General features: G+C 33.6%; 1 protein-coding gene across 4 annotated transcripts; it reads left to right on the plus strand.

Moving 5' to 3' along the window:
* The first annotated feature begins 96 nt into the window (after positions 1–96).
* Positions 97–17595, plus strand: LOC141447687 (breast cancer metastasis-suppressor 1-like protein). Of its 4 annotated transcripts, XM_074115392.1 has the most exons (6): positions 181–319; positions 469–663; positions 4248–4338; positions 14630–14837; positions 16141–16435; positions 17437–17595. In XM_074115392.1, the coding sequence occupies exons 2-6, from the start codon at positions 540–542 to the stop codon at positions 17457–17459; spliced, it is 741 nt and encodes a 246-aa protein (XP_073971493.1). In that variant the 5' UTR covers positions 181–319; positions 469–539; the 3' UTR covers positions 17460–17595. The 4 variants fall into 4 exon arrangements, with proteins under 4 accessions (XP_073971503.1, XP_073971493.1, XP_073971514.1 ...); XM_074115402.1 differs by lacking the exon at positions 17437–17595 and having other exon boundaries at positions 97–233; positions 16141–16984; XM_074115413.1 differs by lacking the exon at positions 17437–17595 and having other exon boundaries at positions 212–359; positions 16141–16984.
* Position 17596: the final 1 nt, after the last annotated feature.

The raw sequence follows: 17596 nt of genomic DNA on the forward strand, positions 1-17596 counted from the left end.
AGTTCTGCCGATTATTGCAATTAAGTCTACTTGATGAAAATATTGCATTTAAAAAAAATTAACGAATTAGTTTGATACTTTATTTAAGAGGTTAATAGTAATAATAATATTGAATCAACAATTATACATGATAGAAAGATAGTAAGAGGTTATACTACGGTTGTGACTTGCGTGCTGCCTGGCAACTGGCAAGATTGGGAAGGTTTGGCGTCTGGGAATCACACTATGTTAAGGTTGTTCTTTTAAGCACATAAACATCTATATTACTCTTTAAAGATCATTGCAGCATTGTGGGAAACTCTTCATCAGGATGCATAAAGTAACTCAGTGTTCATGATAATTTGAAGAATGCACTACAAGTTCTGGATTTTTGTTTTAAATTTTGGTCTTAGATGTTTAAATTAATTTAAATTGCACGATTTGTCACTTAATATTTATAATTTTAATTTCCTTTTTTTTTTTGTTTAGGTTGAATTGTAGTTTGTATTGGGAGTATGCGTTCTAGTTAAAGAAAGTGGAAATAAAGTATATCTATATAAATGCGCAACAACATGAAAGACGATCGAGATGATACAGACGGGGAAGAAATGGATCACGATTCAGGGGAATCTTCTAGCACTACTACTGACTCCAGTGATGGATCAGATTCTGATGACAGTTCAGGTGAAAATTTTTAAATGTTAACATTTTATGCAGTTGTAAGAAACACCACTTATTGTTTTTAAATCTTTTTGAGTCGTGTTTTTCGAAGTCTCCAACAGTCTGACTACCTCATCTATTTGAGGTGGTACTATACTTAGACATAGGAGCGGAAGCGAGTCAGTTCCAACGACACATGTATTGTCGACGATGTATATTTATTTATTTTTCAAACATTCCTCGCATATAATTACAAACATGTTATGTTTTGTTTTGTTTGGATTTAGTAACAACATTGAATACTGAACAGTTTGAAGTGTGATGTGGAAAGTTTTAATATAATAAATTTTTGCAGAAAATTGATGGATTCTCCATTGTAGGGGATCATAATCAATCACATCAGCCTATAGACTAGTATCATTCTTTAGACGTCATTTGTTGGCTCGTTGAAGCATTATATTCGAAAGGAACTGCTGCTGAAATTATAACAGAAGAAATCCGCTAAGCGCAGTGTTTTTATTGGCATGCGATACATAGTTCGAACTCGGGAGTGTCTTGAGGGTTCTTCCTACTAATATGTACACATCTGTCTTAGATATTACTAGTGAGCCCATTTGAAAATGATAGATAGTCAAGTTGTCAACCTCTAAAGATTATACAAAAGTTTATTCTAAATTGCCAATGCCAATTATGAAAAAGCAGGTGGTTAAAACCACTTTGTAGTGCTTTGTACTTATCTGATACAAAACATTTGCATGTTTTTATGAAATCTTGTCCGGGAATGCTAAATTAATGTTTTTTTTTATGCCAACAAGTAGTATGTTAGGGTAATTAGGCAGGTTTAAAAAGAAAAACACAACGGTAAATTCTTAAGCAGTTGTATTTTTACGGACAACTTAATTTTTCTCGTGTAAATCTTCCATTTTGCTAATTGCCTCTTCGCTAATTTTTCAGTATGCTCCCACCTTAGCAGATATAAATCTTTTATAAGCATCTATAACTGTTAGCAAAAACAAAACAAACAAACTTGGTGTCTGACCAATATTGACTGGGGCCATAATATTGTGCCTTGGCGACATGTGCTTTTACACAGGAAGGCTAATTCCATGCTCTTTCAAAAATGAGCAATTTCTGACCAGTTTTCTTTCGATGGTATTGGAATGAATCCTAATTTAAAAATAAGAATGTCACAGATCAGGGTTTGAAATCGATAATTAAAAATTAAGTTATAAAAATAAAATCTAATCAAAATTTGACTCTGGTAGTTTTCAAAATCATTCTATGTTTTTTATGAAGAGTGATTTTTATTTTTGATCAACAGCTGAAAAAAATCATGATTTGATCATTTCTGAGCGAAATCTTTTCAATCAATATTAATGATCATTTGTGAGTAATATTTACATAAACCCTTGATTCAAATCAAGGAGGCTCCCCAACATTGAACAGTGATTTTTTTTTTGTACACTTCTGATTAATGTTATTTTTAATTTTAAGGGGTTTAGAGTGCAGTATTAAGTACCAACATTGTACACTTTATTTCCATCATTGTTTTGTAAACAGTTTTTATATTTATTGTTTTTCTTTGCCCACACTAGCAAATGTATATTATACGTATATATATACTATATATATATATATATAACTACAAAAACAAAAAATATTAAAAAGCGTTTGTTTGATAGTTTGGTACGTATCTTAGAGCACACAGTTGAACAGTATAGGCAACAATGGATCCCTTGTTTCACTCCTCGGCAGTTGTTAAAATAAGGTCCATTTCTTTCCAACACAACTCTGGATTTACTATTAGAATAAATGCGTCGATTGATATATTTTGTGTGAACATCGTGAGCTCCCATGCTTTATACAAAAACTGGTGTGATATGGTGTCAAACGCTATGAATTATAAATGCTATACATAATAGATAGTTTCTCGGAATTCGACTGATTTCCAATAATTTGGTTGAGCACATGTTGTATATGATCGATCGTAGAAAAGCCAGAACGAAATCCTGGCTGATGCTTCTCCTGGACTGACTTTAGTTTTTCTGAAATGATCTTCATAAACAATCTGCTAACAGTAGAAGTAATATTCAAAGGCCTGTAATTAGCTGTATTATTCCTGTCACGTTTTCAGTGAATCAATATTATATCTGAGACTGTCCAAGATGATGGTACTTCTTCAGTATTCAAGATCTTATTAAACAATTCCATCCATAACTCCTTAAGTTGCGGGAACGTTAACTTCAGCATTTCATTTGTAATCTATCACTCCCAGGCATTTTTTCTGTTTTCAGCTTCGAAACCGCTTGCTCAATTTCAGACAGTTATCTCGGAAATCGCCTGGGTGCTTTTTTCAAAGAGCTCTTTTTGCAATTTAGTACAATTTGTTGCAGAGTATAACTGTTTAAAAAATTATGTTGCTATATTTACAATGCTTTCCCTTCTCGTATTCTTATTTCCATACCTATCTATAAGATCAGTTATCCATGATGTCCCAGTTGCCAAATGTTTTCTAATACAATTGGAGTTTTCTGTTAATTTATTTTCCATTCTATTTTAATTTGTTTTCCATTCTATTAATTTATTAATTTTGCCCTTTAAATCTTTTCTTTTGCTATTGGGTTGTCCGGAAAATAATGCAGGATTTTATGTTTTCTTTAATGTACCCCTCTAAATAGTAAACTGTTTATGTTTGTTGGACTTTTACTTTTATAAATGTAAACAGTAAACCTCTTTCAAACAAAACGTTTGTTTGCCTCTGTAACATTTTGCTACTTGGAAATAATTCAGTCTTAACTAAGATGGCAAAGCGTGATTTTCGCATAATTTTGTCTTACGACTTCAAAATCGGCCGGAACTGGGCCCGAACGGCCAGAAATATCAACGATGTCTGGGGTGAAGGCAGTATAAGTGAGTGCACTGTTCAACGGTATTTCCAGAGATTTCGAGAGGGAAACATGAGTCTTGAAGACAAAGAAGGCCATGGAAGAAATTCTGCCCTTGATGACGATGTTCTCCGAGCTTAGGTGGAAGAAAATCCCAGAACAACTGTTCCGAGAACTGGCTGGGAAACTCGAAGTCAGCAAATCAACCGTCGATGACTGCTATTTGCAAAATAATATATTTATTTATTTCCAAAGAACAGAAAATGCGTTTTCAGAATTTAAAAATTCTAAGGATTCCAAATTCTAACAGAGGGTATGGAAAAGTTACCTACACGTTGGCAGAAATGTATAGAAAGTAATGGAGACTATTTTGATTAATAAAAACAGTTATAAATCATTAATTTTTATTATTTTAAAACCATAATCCTGCATTATTTTCCGGACAACCCAATAAATTATTACTGATGTATACTGCAGGTGAGCTATTTATAAGAATTTTTTTAACTTCTGTTTCATTTGTGTTGTTTCACAAACCAAACTGTATTTTTGAATGTTATTTTTTCATAGCAGTTCTATCTGAAGACCGTTATTATTATAAAAGTTGTTATTTGGGTAGCTTATCGATTTATCGCAGCTGCGGATATTCTAATTTTTTTTTAAACACTCGTACCCTTCACTGCAAGAATTATATTCATAGGAAATAAAATATTTTTATTTTTGCAGAAATGGATCAGGCAGAATGTGAACGAAGGCGTAATGAATGCCTTGATATCCTTGCCGATTTAGAACGGCAGTTTATGACATTGAGAGAACAGTAAGTAAGCGATTTTTTTATTTTTACTTGTTGGAACTCTTAATTAGGTAATTTTTTACAATTTGCATAGAGAATTTTAAGTTTGATTATTATTAGTGCCATTTTGCCTTCAGTTTGCAAATCTTCGGATTCATCTATTTAATTCCTTTTTTTTTAGCCTTTTAGTTTTTGTAATTTGATGGTACCTTAGAAGGCATTTAAATATTTAAATAAATTATGGTTGCTAGGTTTTAATCCACTAAACAAAAATGTGAGGATTATCATAAAAGATATTAATCAGGATTTTTAAAATGGAAATTGGAACTGTATAATTTAGTATTAAAAGAAAGTACCAGTTTATTGGGCTTGAGTAAACCTTAGATTACTGATATATTGCTGCCTGTAGAGTGTAACAGCTCTTTGAATACGTATTCTTTAAGGACAAATATAAGTTCCTTAGGACTTGTACTCAATTATTAGATACAGGAAGGATTTATTTAGTACATTTTAACTGTTTATTTGCATTAAGATTATTAATCATAACCTGTACTATAGATCAAATTAGGTCGATTAGTTAAGATACGGACAATGTATCTTTTTTATTCCTCTACGAATCTCCTTTCAACCTAGACGGGGTTTCAGGTTTTTTTAAGTTGTTTTTGATACATACTTTACATCCTTGTTAATTGCGGTTTTAATTTTTATTCACTTACCTTTCAAGCTATAATCTGCTTATTTTTTTGTTTCTTCCAAAAGCAGCTACACTTTATTTATAGAAGCCGTTCTTTTTCCCAAGTTCCTCAAGCGACGATCGTAACTTTTTTGCTTCGATCAGTTTAAGGTCCATCCTTTGAAAATATGCCAAACTTGTATAATATTTCGCTTCTGCTTTTGGAAATGTGATTCTTATCGTATTTAGGGGATTCACATTTATACTCATTAATCGAATAAGAAACTACCTTTGAAGATGCTAGCCTGATTAGCTAGCCTTTCCCTGTTGGTTTGAGGTAGTGATAAACTAATTATTTGGAACCTATGGAGAAGAACCCTCCTTCTTCTTTCCACTAGAAACATATTAAGTAGGTTAACTAAAATCTAACTCACATATCTCCTAGAACTCCGTTAAAATAAGAACTTTGCTGTTTTAAGAAATTGTTAATAATAAAATGATCGGTGGAGTCGCATACTTCACTATAAGTATTTTTGCTTACAAGTAAAAAGTAGTTAAACGAGGTTTTCGGACTAGGTATTCCTATTGACAAGTCCACGCACATAACCTCTATGCAAAGCGCCCTGTCTTAAGACCAGTTTCAAATTGGATGTAGTAGTCTGGAAGAAACATGTTCAAAATGTATTTGTTGATGGAAATTTTATAAATATATAAATGAATTAATTTTAAATGAGTAAATTTGTAGATTAAAGACAAGCCAATAAAAATAAATACAAATTTACCCAATTTACCTGCCTATCTTGGTCATTAAATTACAAAGCAACACTCATTAGCCAATTCACTAAAACCACCCATGAGAAATTAAATTTAGCAGTATGATTTCAAAAAGAAAGCAGTGAAGTAATGATGTATTAAAAATGAGGACAATATAATGAAAGTGATAAGAAAAATATTTTAATATTGTATGTACCACGTATTAGAAGTCTATGATTCAAAGGGAACTTACTTAAAGGGAGAGGAAGGTAGCAATGAAATTCACTAAAGGCAGAATTTCTTATATAAGGCATTTTATTATTGTGGTCTAAAAGAGATAAAATTATCCAAGTGAAATGGAAGAAAAGTTACTGTGGAATATTAAGTGATGAACAATCGTTTATTTGAGTAAGCAGCGATTCTCTTCTCCTTTTTTAAGTGTTCAAAAATATATAGCTTTATTTATTTTTTTAATGATTTTAAGGCGCGTCAACATCACAGGTTTATATACAGGGTGATCCATTTAAAACGCCCCAATCGCTAATAACTTTTTAGGGAAGCGGAATTTCGAAAAAAACCTACGAAGTAAACTATATGTTTTTTTTGGTCTAGTTTTCAAATTTTCCACCCCCGATGGTGTATCTTTATTTGTGACGGAGTTACGGCTAAAAACCCGATTGGGGTTTCATAAGGACTACTGGTTTTGACAATGGTTATAAAAACTACATAAAAAACTGTGAAAAATGACGTTAACCCCGTTTCGATATCCCTAATATTAGTCAAGATATTTAAGATCAATGTTACAATTTTATCTATTCGTGATCGGTTTTCAATATTAATTTTCCACCACAAATACACGTTTTGGGTGGTCCTCTGACTGCAAAAAATGTTATTTGTGACGCAAATTATAAAAATAATAATAATTGAAATTTTAAAGAATGTGGAGTAATTTAATGGTTGTGGGTGAGTCAGAATAAATTTGTTTTATCATCAAATAAAAGCAACCATCCCATCATTTTAATGTACCCAGTATGCAAGACTTCTTGACCTAACATTACGGTAAGAATCTCTTGCCGTACTCAATACTCTGGGCCACGCCTACCGTGAACGTAGACAAAGGCAATGGGAAGGTAAGGATTTGTGGCGATTTCCGGGTCACTCTAAACCAGTACATTATCCCAGATATCCATCCAATGCCAACCTTTGCAGATCTCACTGCAAAGTTAGTTGGAGGAGTGGAATTTTCAATCATAGATCTCCGGGATGTCTATCTATAGATGGAGGTGGCAGAACAGTTCAGAGATTTGTTGGTCATTGCCACTCACGTAGGGTTTTTTCGCTATTGCAGACTACCATTTGGATTATCATCCACTCCCGCGATATTCCAACGCTGGATGGAAAATTTAATAGCGGACATTCCGAATGTGGGTATTAATCTGGACGACATCATAATAACAGGACCAAGTCGCGAACAACATTTGGCGACCGTGAAAAACGTTCTGGCGAGAATGAGAGCTGTAGGACTAAGAGCAAAGAGAGAAAAATGTAGGTTTCTTCAGCCAGAGGTAACATATCTGGGACATCGCATTGATCAGTACGGTATCCATCCAACAATGGAAAAGGTGGAAGATATTCGTGGTGCCAAGTCTCCCTCTACAAAAAGGGAGCTAAGAGCATTTCTAGGGGCAATAAACTACTATGAAAAATTTATTCCCCATCTACACAGCCTCTGCGCCTGTTTACATCGCTTGACAAGTTCAAAGGTGAGATGGAAGTGGACTGAAGAAGAGGAAAAGGTGTTCCAAGCGACAAAACAGTTACTTATGGGTAAGGAGTGCATTGTACCGTATGACCAAAGAATGCCTATGACCCTTATGTGTGACGCGTCTGAATCAGGGTTGGGGGCGGTTTTGTTGCATAACTTCCCTGACGGGACCGAACGCCCGGTGGCTTACGCCTCAAGGACATTAGCGGCGGCCGAAAAACATTATGCCTCCATTGACAGAGAAGCACTACATGTGTATTTGGAGTGAGAAAATTCCACCAATATCTCTATGGAAACAAATTCACTCTAGTTACAGATCATAAACCCTTAGAGAGATTGTTTGGTCCAAAAAGAGATCTTCCCAAAGTGACTAACAACAGACTAACCCGCTGGGCGGTTATTCTCAATAATTACAACTTCGATGTAGAATACCGAAAAGGGGCAGATAATTCTGTAGCGGATGCCTTATCAAGACTTCCACTGAAAACAGAAGATAATGATAATAATATCGATGTCGCAAATAGCTTTATTTCAATAAAAAAGTTGGAAGATTTGGATTTAACAAAAGAAGAATTACAAATTCAGACTAAGAGGGATCAGATCTTAAGCAAGGTGAGTACTTTCGTCAGCACCAGCTGGCCGCCGAAACTCAAAGAAGTAGGAATAAAATACTATTTCGACAAAAAGAATGAAATAATTTTAGAAGGGGGCATACTTATGTGGAACGGGAATAATAGTTCCCCAGACACTCAGAGGGAAAACGCTAGCGATTCTCCATGAAGGGCACCCGGGTGTGATAGCGATGAAGTCGATAGCGCGTTATTATGTTTGGTGGCCTGCGATGGAAAAAGATATAGAGCAGTGTGTGGCCAAATGTCAAGGTTGCCAAGAGAACAGGTCAAATGTGTCTAAAGTACCACTTTACTCATGGAACATACCAGACTATCCATGGGAGAGGATTCACCTGGATTTCGCTGGGCCGTTCCAAGGTAACTACTGGATGGTAGGAGTGGATGCTTACTCCAGGTGGCCAGAAATAGCCATAATGAGAAAGATAACCACGGAAGCGACAATAAATAGACTCCGAGAATGGTTCTCCAGGTACGGGGTACCAAAAAAATTAGTGACTGATAATGGACCTCAATTTAGGTCCATTTAGTTCAAGAATTTTTGTGATAGAAACGCGATACAACACATCAGAACTACTCCATATCACCCAAAATCTAATGGATTAGTGGAGCGACTCATTAGAACCTTTAAACAACGATATCTGGCGGGGAAGGACGAAGGAGGCAGCCCTCAAGAAAAGGTAGCAAGGTTGTTGGTAAGCTATCGGAACACACCTCATAGAACTACTCATAAATCACCGGCTGAGTTATTTTTGAAAAGAAGACTTCCTACTGTGTTGGATAGGTTGAAACCAGATCCTAAGGAAGAAATGAAAAAGGAGATCTGGAAACAAAAAAGATCCTACGATCTAAGTATCCAAAAGAGGGAATTTGTAGAGGGACAAGAGGTGTAGATAAAGAATGAATTAGGGAAAGGATGGAAACCGGGTATGATTAACTGCAGGACTGGAGAGTTATCATATCTAGTCATGTTAGAAGGTGAACTTAAGAGAAAGCATGCGGACCAATTAAGGGCAAGGATAGGTGCCACTGCACCAGAAAAGGAAGAGGAGGAAGAGATGAGTTGAAGATGGAGAGGTAGGTAGCTAAGTAAAGCGGGGAGAAATGTAGGGATTGAAATATAAAAATATATTGTCGTATTTAGTTTTAAAGGAAACATATGATTAAAAATTTCGAGGACCATATGTTTCCAGATTGTTGTAATATACTAAAAATATGAGTAATAAAAAGTTTCTAACAAATTCTTGATTACGTATTTACTATTTACTATTTTAAGAGGTTAAGTATAAGAATCTGATTTGCTGCATTATTTGCCTAGGGCAAACTTTACTACAAACTTTTTATGTCTTCTAACAAATATAGGTTTTATTTATGTTTATTTTGAAACTTTTTTGAATCCAGATGTATTTGTTTTAATCTTATAGATTTGTATTTTTTGAGTGTTAGCGAGAGAGTAGGTAGGTGCATGATTGATGATTATAGGCTGAAATGTTGAGGGAGGTGTTGATTAATTTTATTTTAATTATCTTTGTTATTTCCCGTAAAATTTTTGAATTTTATGCTCTCATAATCTGTTGCAAAATGTACTTGGTTTTTGACGAAAGTTTCAAAATTGAGTTTTTATCGAGAAAAAAAAAAGCTGCAGTAAATACTTCAGTTCCTATCTGTAGTTTTACACATTTGTCGAAAAACTGTTTTTAGAATGTGCACAAGTTTTTTAGTGACTCGATTCTTACAAAGGTGGAAGCAGATTAGCTTTGTGGTTAATGCACTGGATTTCTTCGCAAAGATCCCGGTTTTAAGCCCAGCAACTGGTCCTTAGATTTTATTTTTTTCCAGGAGCCTGTTACAGTTCACACACTATTGTCTGAAATAAAATAAACTGACCTGAGGCCACAGTTAGTGTATTCTTACAGGTACCCAACACAGTGGCTGAAGGCGAAAGTGGCACTATCTTTTATAATTTATTTTTAGTTAATAAATTAAATTTAATAAAATATGCGAATTGTAAAAAGTAAACTTTTATTAAAATATTTATATCATCATTAGAATCTAATAAATATATTCAGAAATACTCATTTATATTTCTGATTGGTTGGTTTTAGGTATATTATGGCGATTTTAGAGAGAGGAGGGCAACATCGCCTTCAGCCATTTCCTAATCTTCTTTGCCCTTTTTAAGAGAAAGTGATGAGTTGGGGTTTCACAAAATAATAGGAAATATAATTTGTTTATGTAATAATTTCGTGATAAATAAAAATATATTTAATGCAGAGTTCATTTTCTCGTCTAACCAGATTTTTCTTTTTAACAAAATAATGTTTTGTAAAGGACCTAATCGTAATATATTTGTCTTAAAAGTTGAGTACTTAATTATTTTTTCTGGTGACTTTATAGATTCATCCTAGAAGGGAAAGAATTTGTCTTTATTTATTTATTTTCCAAGCTTTCTAACGAGTAGGTCGTATTGTTACAAACAAACATTTGTTTCTCAGCACTGAAGATGTAGTTCTCTAGGTCGAGAGCTTGGCAAAAATAAGACTGAAATTGGCTATCTTTTCATTTCCCTCTAAAGTTGAGGTTTTATTAAATTATCAGATCCCTTCTAATATCAGAAAGCAGAATCAAAATAAACATTGTTATGGTTTTGGGAGGCAACAATTTTTTTTTTTTTTTTTTTTAGATAAAAATCTATTTTTGAGGGATTCTGGTTTACTGTTAGCAGACCATCCTCATAAATAACACTTCAGATTTGGCCACCAATAGTCAATCCCATTCTGAGAATAGCTAGTGGAGTGAAAGTAAACTAGTAAAATAAATAAATTATTCATTTTTAATTAAAGCGCGATAGCATCAGTGGTCGTTGGTACCCGGAGCTTTTTTCGGTACATTGCCTGCTTCCGACACGTTCACCGATACAGACAACTCTATCGATCACGAACAGTGAGTTGTTCTTGAAAGAATCACGAACAGATCTAAGGACGAAGTATCGACGCTTGCAGTTCAGTGCACTAACCACTTACCTAATTCCACATTGGCAAGTAAGATTTATGGATTTATAAATATATTACGTATCAAATAATATTGTCATCTTTATAATCGAAAATATAACGAAAGCAATATTGAGAACACCGACCTCTGTTAGTAAAACCGTTTACGTGTATTGTATGTAACCGATGTAGGAGTTTTCATATATATTATGTAAACAAACATTAATTTCATAAAGGCGTTTGTCTTTGTAGTTGAGTCTTTCACATCTTAATTTATATAATTAATTAATTCATGTAGGTAGTTCTGGAGCTTGCGCTCAACTCTGTCCATGAACACAAGGATAAAGAAAACAATATGCCGTAACCATCTCAATAAGGGTACCAACAATCCTCCCAAAGATCTATAAAACTCAGATTTTATTAGCAACATTAGGCAAAACAAAACAAAAGAGACTTTGCTAAAATTAGACAATTTGGATTTCATATTTCCTGAAGGTTCTCGTCCATCCTACTTCATCTCTTCATTGATTCATCCAATGCCACTAATCCCATATTATCTCCTAGCAGATATTAATTCAACTGTAATAACCTGAAAAGTAAAATATTTCCTCACTATTTCTATTGAAAGGTAGCCTGTGCGGTCTTGATGGCTTCCATTGTCGTTCTGCCAAACCTGCTTATGAGAAAAATGATAGAATGTTGTGTAGCTAATAAAAAAAATCTTAAGGTTGTGAGTTGCTGATTCTGAGATATCACACTAAAGACAATACACAACCTGATCATGAAGAATGCTTCTGTGTACATATTATCTTCGCATTCTTTTTTAAAGTCATTATTAGTTCCTCTTTCGTAATCTGGCGCAGCAGTCCAAATAGATTTTTATATTTTGCTTTAATTAACCCCATATTAGCGGAGTTTAGTGTTATATCAGACCACCAATTTGGTTTCTGGCGTCATCATAGCACTGTTCAACAATGCAACCGGGTTGTGGATGCTATTGCTTCAGAACTGGAGATTAAACAGTATTGCTCAGGGGCATTCCTAGACGTAAGCTAGGCCTTCGATCATGCTTGGCATACTGGGTTACTGTTTAAACTAAAAAAAGAGTCTCCCCTCAACATACTATTTTATTCTGCGCTCCTGTCTTTCAGATACGATTCTTTCAAGTTAGTGTTGGTTCAGCAATCTCTTCTTTCTCAATAATGGGGGCCGGAGTGCCGCTGGGGAGTATATTTGGCCCCGTCCTGTACACATTATACACATCAGACATACCTGTACAATCCTCTACACTACTCCATTCATATACAGATGATACAGCCACACTAGCCACAGGTACACATCCTTCATCCGCTACATAAAATAGAATCCACCTGCCCTCTTCAACAGCAATCCTATTACTTGTACCCAAACCTTTGTGGAGTTATGGACTAGAGCCAAACCTACAACCATAAGGACAGTGCAAACATTTCAGTCAAAACTACTCCGACAGATAGCTGACGCTCCTTTCTACGTGACTAATCTGACTCTTCACAACGACCTCAACATTCCATTCGTACACCAACTCGCCAAGACGAAATATCAAAAGTTCCATACTGCTCTCTCTATTTGCTCTAATCGTCTCGTACTGTCTCTCGCCTCCTCAGACATTCCCAACAATCCTCCTCGCCGACTGAATCGCCAATGGCCCCCCAACTTCCTGGCAGTCTGAAGACCTAAACACCATTATTATCCTATAATAATCCTTACCTCTGGGTAAAATCCTTATGTGAGTCCTTCTTTAAGTTTCAATCCCAGGATATAAGACTTTTAAAGCGATGACGCAACTTAAGGCCACTATTCGCTTCCACGATCACACGAAGTGGGTTGAAATATTACCCACCGTTTTGCTGGGCCGTCCGGAAAGATTCCGGGCTATGCTTTCGGATTACGTATCCGGCACAACGCTGAAACAACCGAGGGAGTTAAAGAGCCCTGAGGAAATAAGCAACCAAATTAATTCTTTTTTGTTGAAGAGATTAAAAATTGAATTTTTATATTAGCAAAACAAAAAACCTTTTACTTAGAGCCCTTAATTTATACCATTCAAAAATTTTTTTTTGGTTAGTGCGTCAACTGCTAAGGTCATAAGCGCCAAATAATATTTTTTTCGCGCGTTTTTGCAAAACTGTGATGCCTTTAAGAAAAGAAATAACATTGATTAAAACAAAAAAATATATGTTATTTTCATTTTTTTTTTCATTCCAGTTTTTAAATTCGAAATTTGTTTTTCATTAAGTACAGAAACTATTCAAAAAAAATTTGAAAATTTGAATTTGGTATACAATCGTGAATTACAAATATGTACATACATAGCAATAATCTGGGCAGCCTGTTAATAATATTTTTACATATTTGTTTAAATAATACATAGTTGATGGTGCTGAGTATTTTGAAACTAGATTAATATATAGATTTTTTTATTAGTGGTGTGTAATAATTTTTTTCGAAGAATCGTTTATAAATTGTTTCTGCTAGAGAGAAAAAATGGATGAGCGAAAAATGTTGCGGAAACCAGCGTAAGTTTGGTTAATTTTTAACTTCAAAATTAAAGTGAAAGTTTTTCTTAAAGGGCATTCACTGTTAAAGTTTTGAATGTTAAACAGTTACATATTTCCATTTGATATAGAATATTATTCCACCTTAGCAGAGGAATTTCGCTGTGAATTGGGAAAAGAAAACAAATACTGCAAAAACAAAAAATTAAAATTTTACCTATTGTAATTATGTATCTGTGATTTTTCTTTTGGCTTTATAAAATGTAATTTGTTAAATGAGATGCAGAAAATCTGGAATTCTCTGAACACTTTCTTGATGAAAGTTGGTTTTGACTTAGGTTTTTAAGTGCTTTTGCTAAAGATGACTGTTTACATATCTAAAGCATAATAATTCTGGCATAATCATGATGCTTCTCATTGTACCAAATCAAAAACTTGCATATGTGTGTTTATTTAACAAGGTTAAGTTGACGATACTTCAACAAAAGTAATATGAGTTCCTATTCAATTGGAGTTTATATTCGATCTTTATTTGATTTCCTTTTCAAACAATTTATCAAGAATATGCTTGGAAGCTGTTGATTTTACATTTCTTTCTTACAATCAAGATTCATTAATATAGTTAATTAATTAATTAATTTGTAATATGATAGTGTTTGAAGATTAGTCATTGTGTAATCCTTATATTTGGAATCCGTGAACACACTAATAATTCAGTGAAGGAAAAAAATTGCACAAAACTTCCTAAAGTTACTGATTCTTTCAAAAATAGTATGCATTTACTAGAAATAGTGCATTGGTTTTTTGTGTTATTCAAAGTTATAAAGTTTTATTTAATGTATTATTATTTTTTGTTTTGTAATTAAAGGCGCGTCAACATTTAGGTCATTGACGCTTGTTTTATTTTAACATATTTTTGCACTTTAGTAATCTATTTTTATTTTTTAATTAAATAGTATGCTTTTTTTCAGGCTTTACAGAGAGCGAATTGCTCAAATTAAAGCGAAGTTAGAGGAAGTGCATGAAGGCATTGCGAAAGAATACCGAATGCCTGTAGAAGAACTGCAGGACAATATGAGAATACGCATTGAAGTAGCTGGTATTCTTAGAAAACTTAGGATGGAAAATATAGAAAATAATTTTAAAGCTGAGGAACAAGCTGCCAAACAAAATTATGAGGTAATTCAATTATTTAATAGACAGAAATGAAACTCCAGAAATTAGATGTATCATGGTCCTTGCTAAACCAAATTTAGTAAAAAGTAGTTTTCCAATTCTGCTTCATTAATCGATGACTGGAAATTAAATATTTATTTTTTCTCTTAATAGTCTGTTCCTGTTTCGTTTTGTGATCTCAATGGGGTTGAGTTGTGTATCTTCAAGTTGTATCAGCGGTAGTTGATAATTATATTGATAGTCTGCACTCTTTATTGAATTAAGATTTGTTGACTTAAATGAATGTCTGAAAGACGCCAATGCACGAATTGTATCATTGTTAAGATAAAATTCTTTGATATTTTCTCTAATAAGTTCAGGATGGATGGAATTATGGATGTACTCCATACTTTAGATAGAACAAGATACTTGTTCCTTCTTTCAGTCTGCAGAAACAAGCATGTCCCTTCCTTGAGAGGAAATCTGCCAGGGAATCTCTTAGTCTTATCCTGAAATTGCTTTTGTTGTTCTTGTGAGAATTGCTTTGATGTCATCTTTTTAATAGTTGTCTCTCCATCTAACTTAAGTTTGTTTGAATTTTAGCACTTCAGTACCCATATCTGTCACTATTTGTTCAGCAACTGCTGAGTATACTTTTTGTGTTAGGAATTAAGTTTTAATATCTTATTTTGAGTATACTTCTTATTAGAACATGTTCAGTAATTGTTTTTGTGAATTGGACATTGATGTCTGCTCCGCTCTGCCTCTGTCAATGAGTAGCGAAGCCTATGATGATTTCACTTGTAAGTTATGATCAATAACTTAGACAATCATATTAATAATTCTGATGAAATAAAAATTATGTATTTGTTTTTTAAATTTGGTTTACTTAGTTTTTTATCTTACTAAGTAATTGTTTTACAGCTGTTACAACTGTCTTTACAGTTTTACAGTCTTTACAGCTGCACTAATGTTTCTTATTATGTAAAGATAAAAAACAGATTTTTGAGCCTTTTGGTTGATTAAGGTATACCTAAGGCTGGAAACATAGTGGAGCGGCGGGCAAAGCGGGGATGATAGCGAAGAGCAAAGCGGCGAAATCAAACACAAGTAAACATATGGGACCGCGCATAGTGGCGAGCAAAGCGAAGATAGAGCAACTCTATCTATTTCTAGTTTTTGTTTTTGCCGCTTTGCTCTTCGCTATCATCGCCGCTTTGCTCGCCGCTCCACTATGTTTCCAGCCTTATTCGACGTGTTTTATCTTGATCAGTGCCACAAATCAATCTGTGTTCCGTTCAATAATACTATTTATTTTTGGTTTCAGAATGAAAAAATTCTTTTATTTGATTCTATGAAGGAAGAACTTGAAGAGAAAATTAGAAGATTAGAAGAAGATAGAAATAGTGCTGATTTCCAGAATGATATTTTAGCCTGTGATAGAGGTAGAGGTGGAAAAAGCGGAAGAGGTATATGGAGAAGAGGTAGTAAAGGGTCTGAAGCAAGTAGAAGGAAACCTGTCACAGTTACAGGCCCTTATATCGTTTATATGCTCAGCGATTCTGAAATTCTTGAAGATTGGACAGCTATTAAAAAAGCTATGTCCAGTTCAAAAAGGGAATGTAAGTATTACACTAATCATTAACGGTGGTAAACTTACATTATTTTCTCAAGATTTAGATATCCATATATGGCAAGTAAAGCAAAAAAAAAATTGTATCTTTCTTTACGACGGTTACTATATCTTTTTGCAAAAAAAAAAAAATCTTTTTCGTTTTATTTATTATTTTGTTTTATACGCTTAAAATTTGAGTTTTGAAATTTCTCATAAAATACAATGGAATTCTCTTGTCATTAATGAATTCAGAACGAATTCACCTTTTTAGTAATGATTTAGTATTTACATCGAATTCATTTTAAATTTAATTATTTCTGTTCCGCAGTTTGTAAAATATTTTATTATAATTTTAATTTTTCCAAAAAATAAGGGTATAAAATTAAAAAGAAATGAAAATAATTCCCTTTTATTTAAACTGTTTTAAAAAGGAAATGGAATTTACTTTTTGTTTTTGGTACACCCAAATCTACTCAGTATGGAAATTAATTTTATAAAAAAATGACATAATATCTTTGAAGCTTTTATTATCTAATAAAAAATATAATTTTTATAATTGTTTTATTATTTACCTTCTTGTGAACAACTTTTTATTTAATTATTTGTTTATCTAATAGGCTTGCATTAGCAAGTTTGATTGATGCACATTACTTAACTTTAACATAGGTGGGCTATCTTGAGATATTGTACTCCTCCTTTCACTCTTAATTTTATCTTTTCGATAAAACTTTCCTCAAAGAGAAATCTCAATTTGGTTTCACAAAGTGTAGTACCTCTTTCCCACAAACTTCAAGTTATTTATTTAAAAAGACCACTTATTTATTATTTATTTATATTTAAAAGAAAAATTTAAAAAAATAGAAATTCAAATGTGTTAAAGAAAATTCGCAACAAGAATGGAATCTTAAAGAATGACAAGTTAGTAGAGTCCATCCCTGCTTTGATCAACTTTTGATTTCCTTTCGTTTGTTTCTCTTAAATGACAGCTATTATTGTTTTAATTTAAAGCGCGTCGACATCTGAAGTCATAGGTGCCCGGGACACTTTGCCGGTGCACTGCTGGCCAAAGGACTGTGTACTTTCTTTGATGACATCACTGTCGCATCTCCAGACTATGAGCTGAAGGAGAAGAGAAAATCTAAGGGCAGGCTGGATTCTAACTCGGGTC

The sequence above is a fragment of the Rhodnius prolixus genome, unplaced genomic scaffold, assembly GCF_049639745.1.
Source record: "Rhodnius prolixus isolate KJV_2025 unplaced genomic scaffold, Rpr scaffold_1, whole genome shotgun sequence".
NCBI lineage: Eukaryota > Metazoa > Arthropoda > Insecta > Hemiptera > Reduviidae > Rhodnius > Rhodnius prolixus.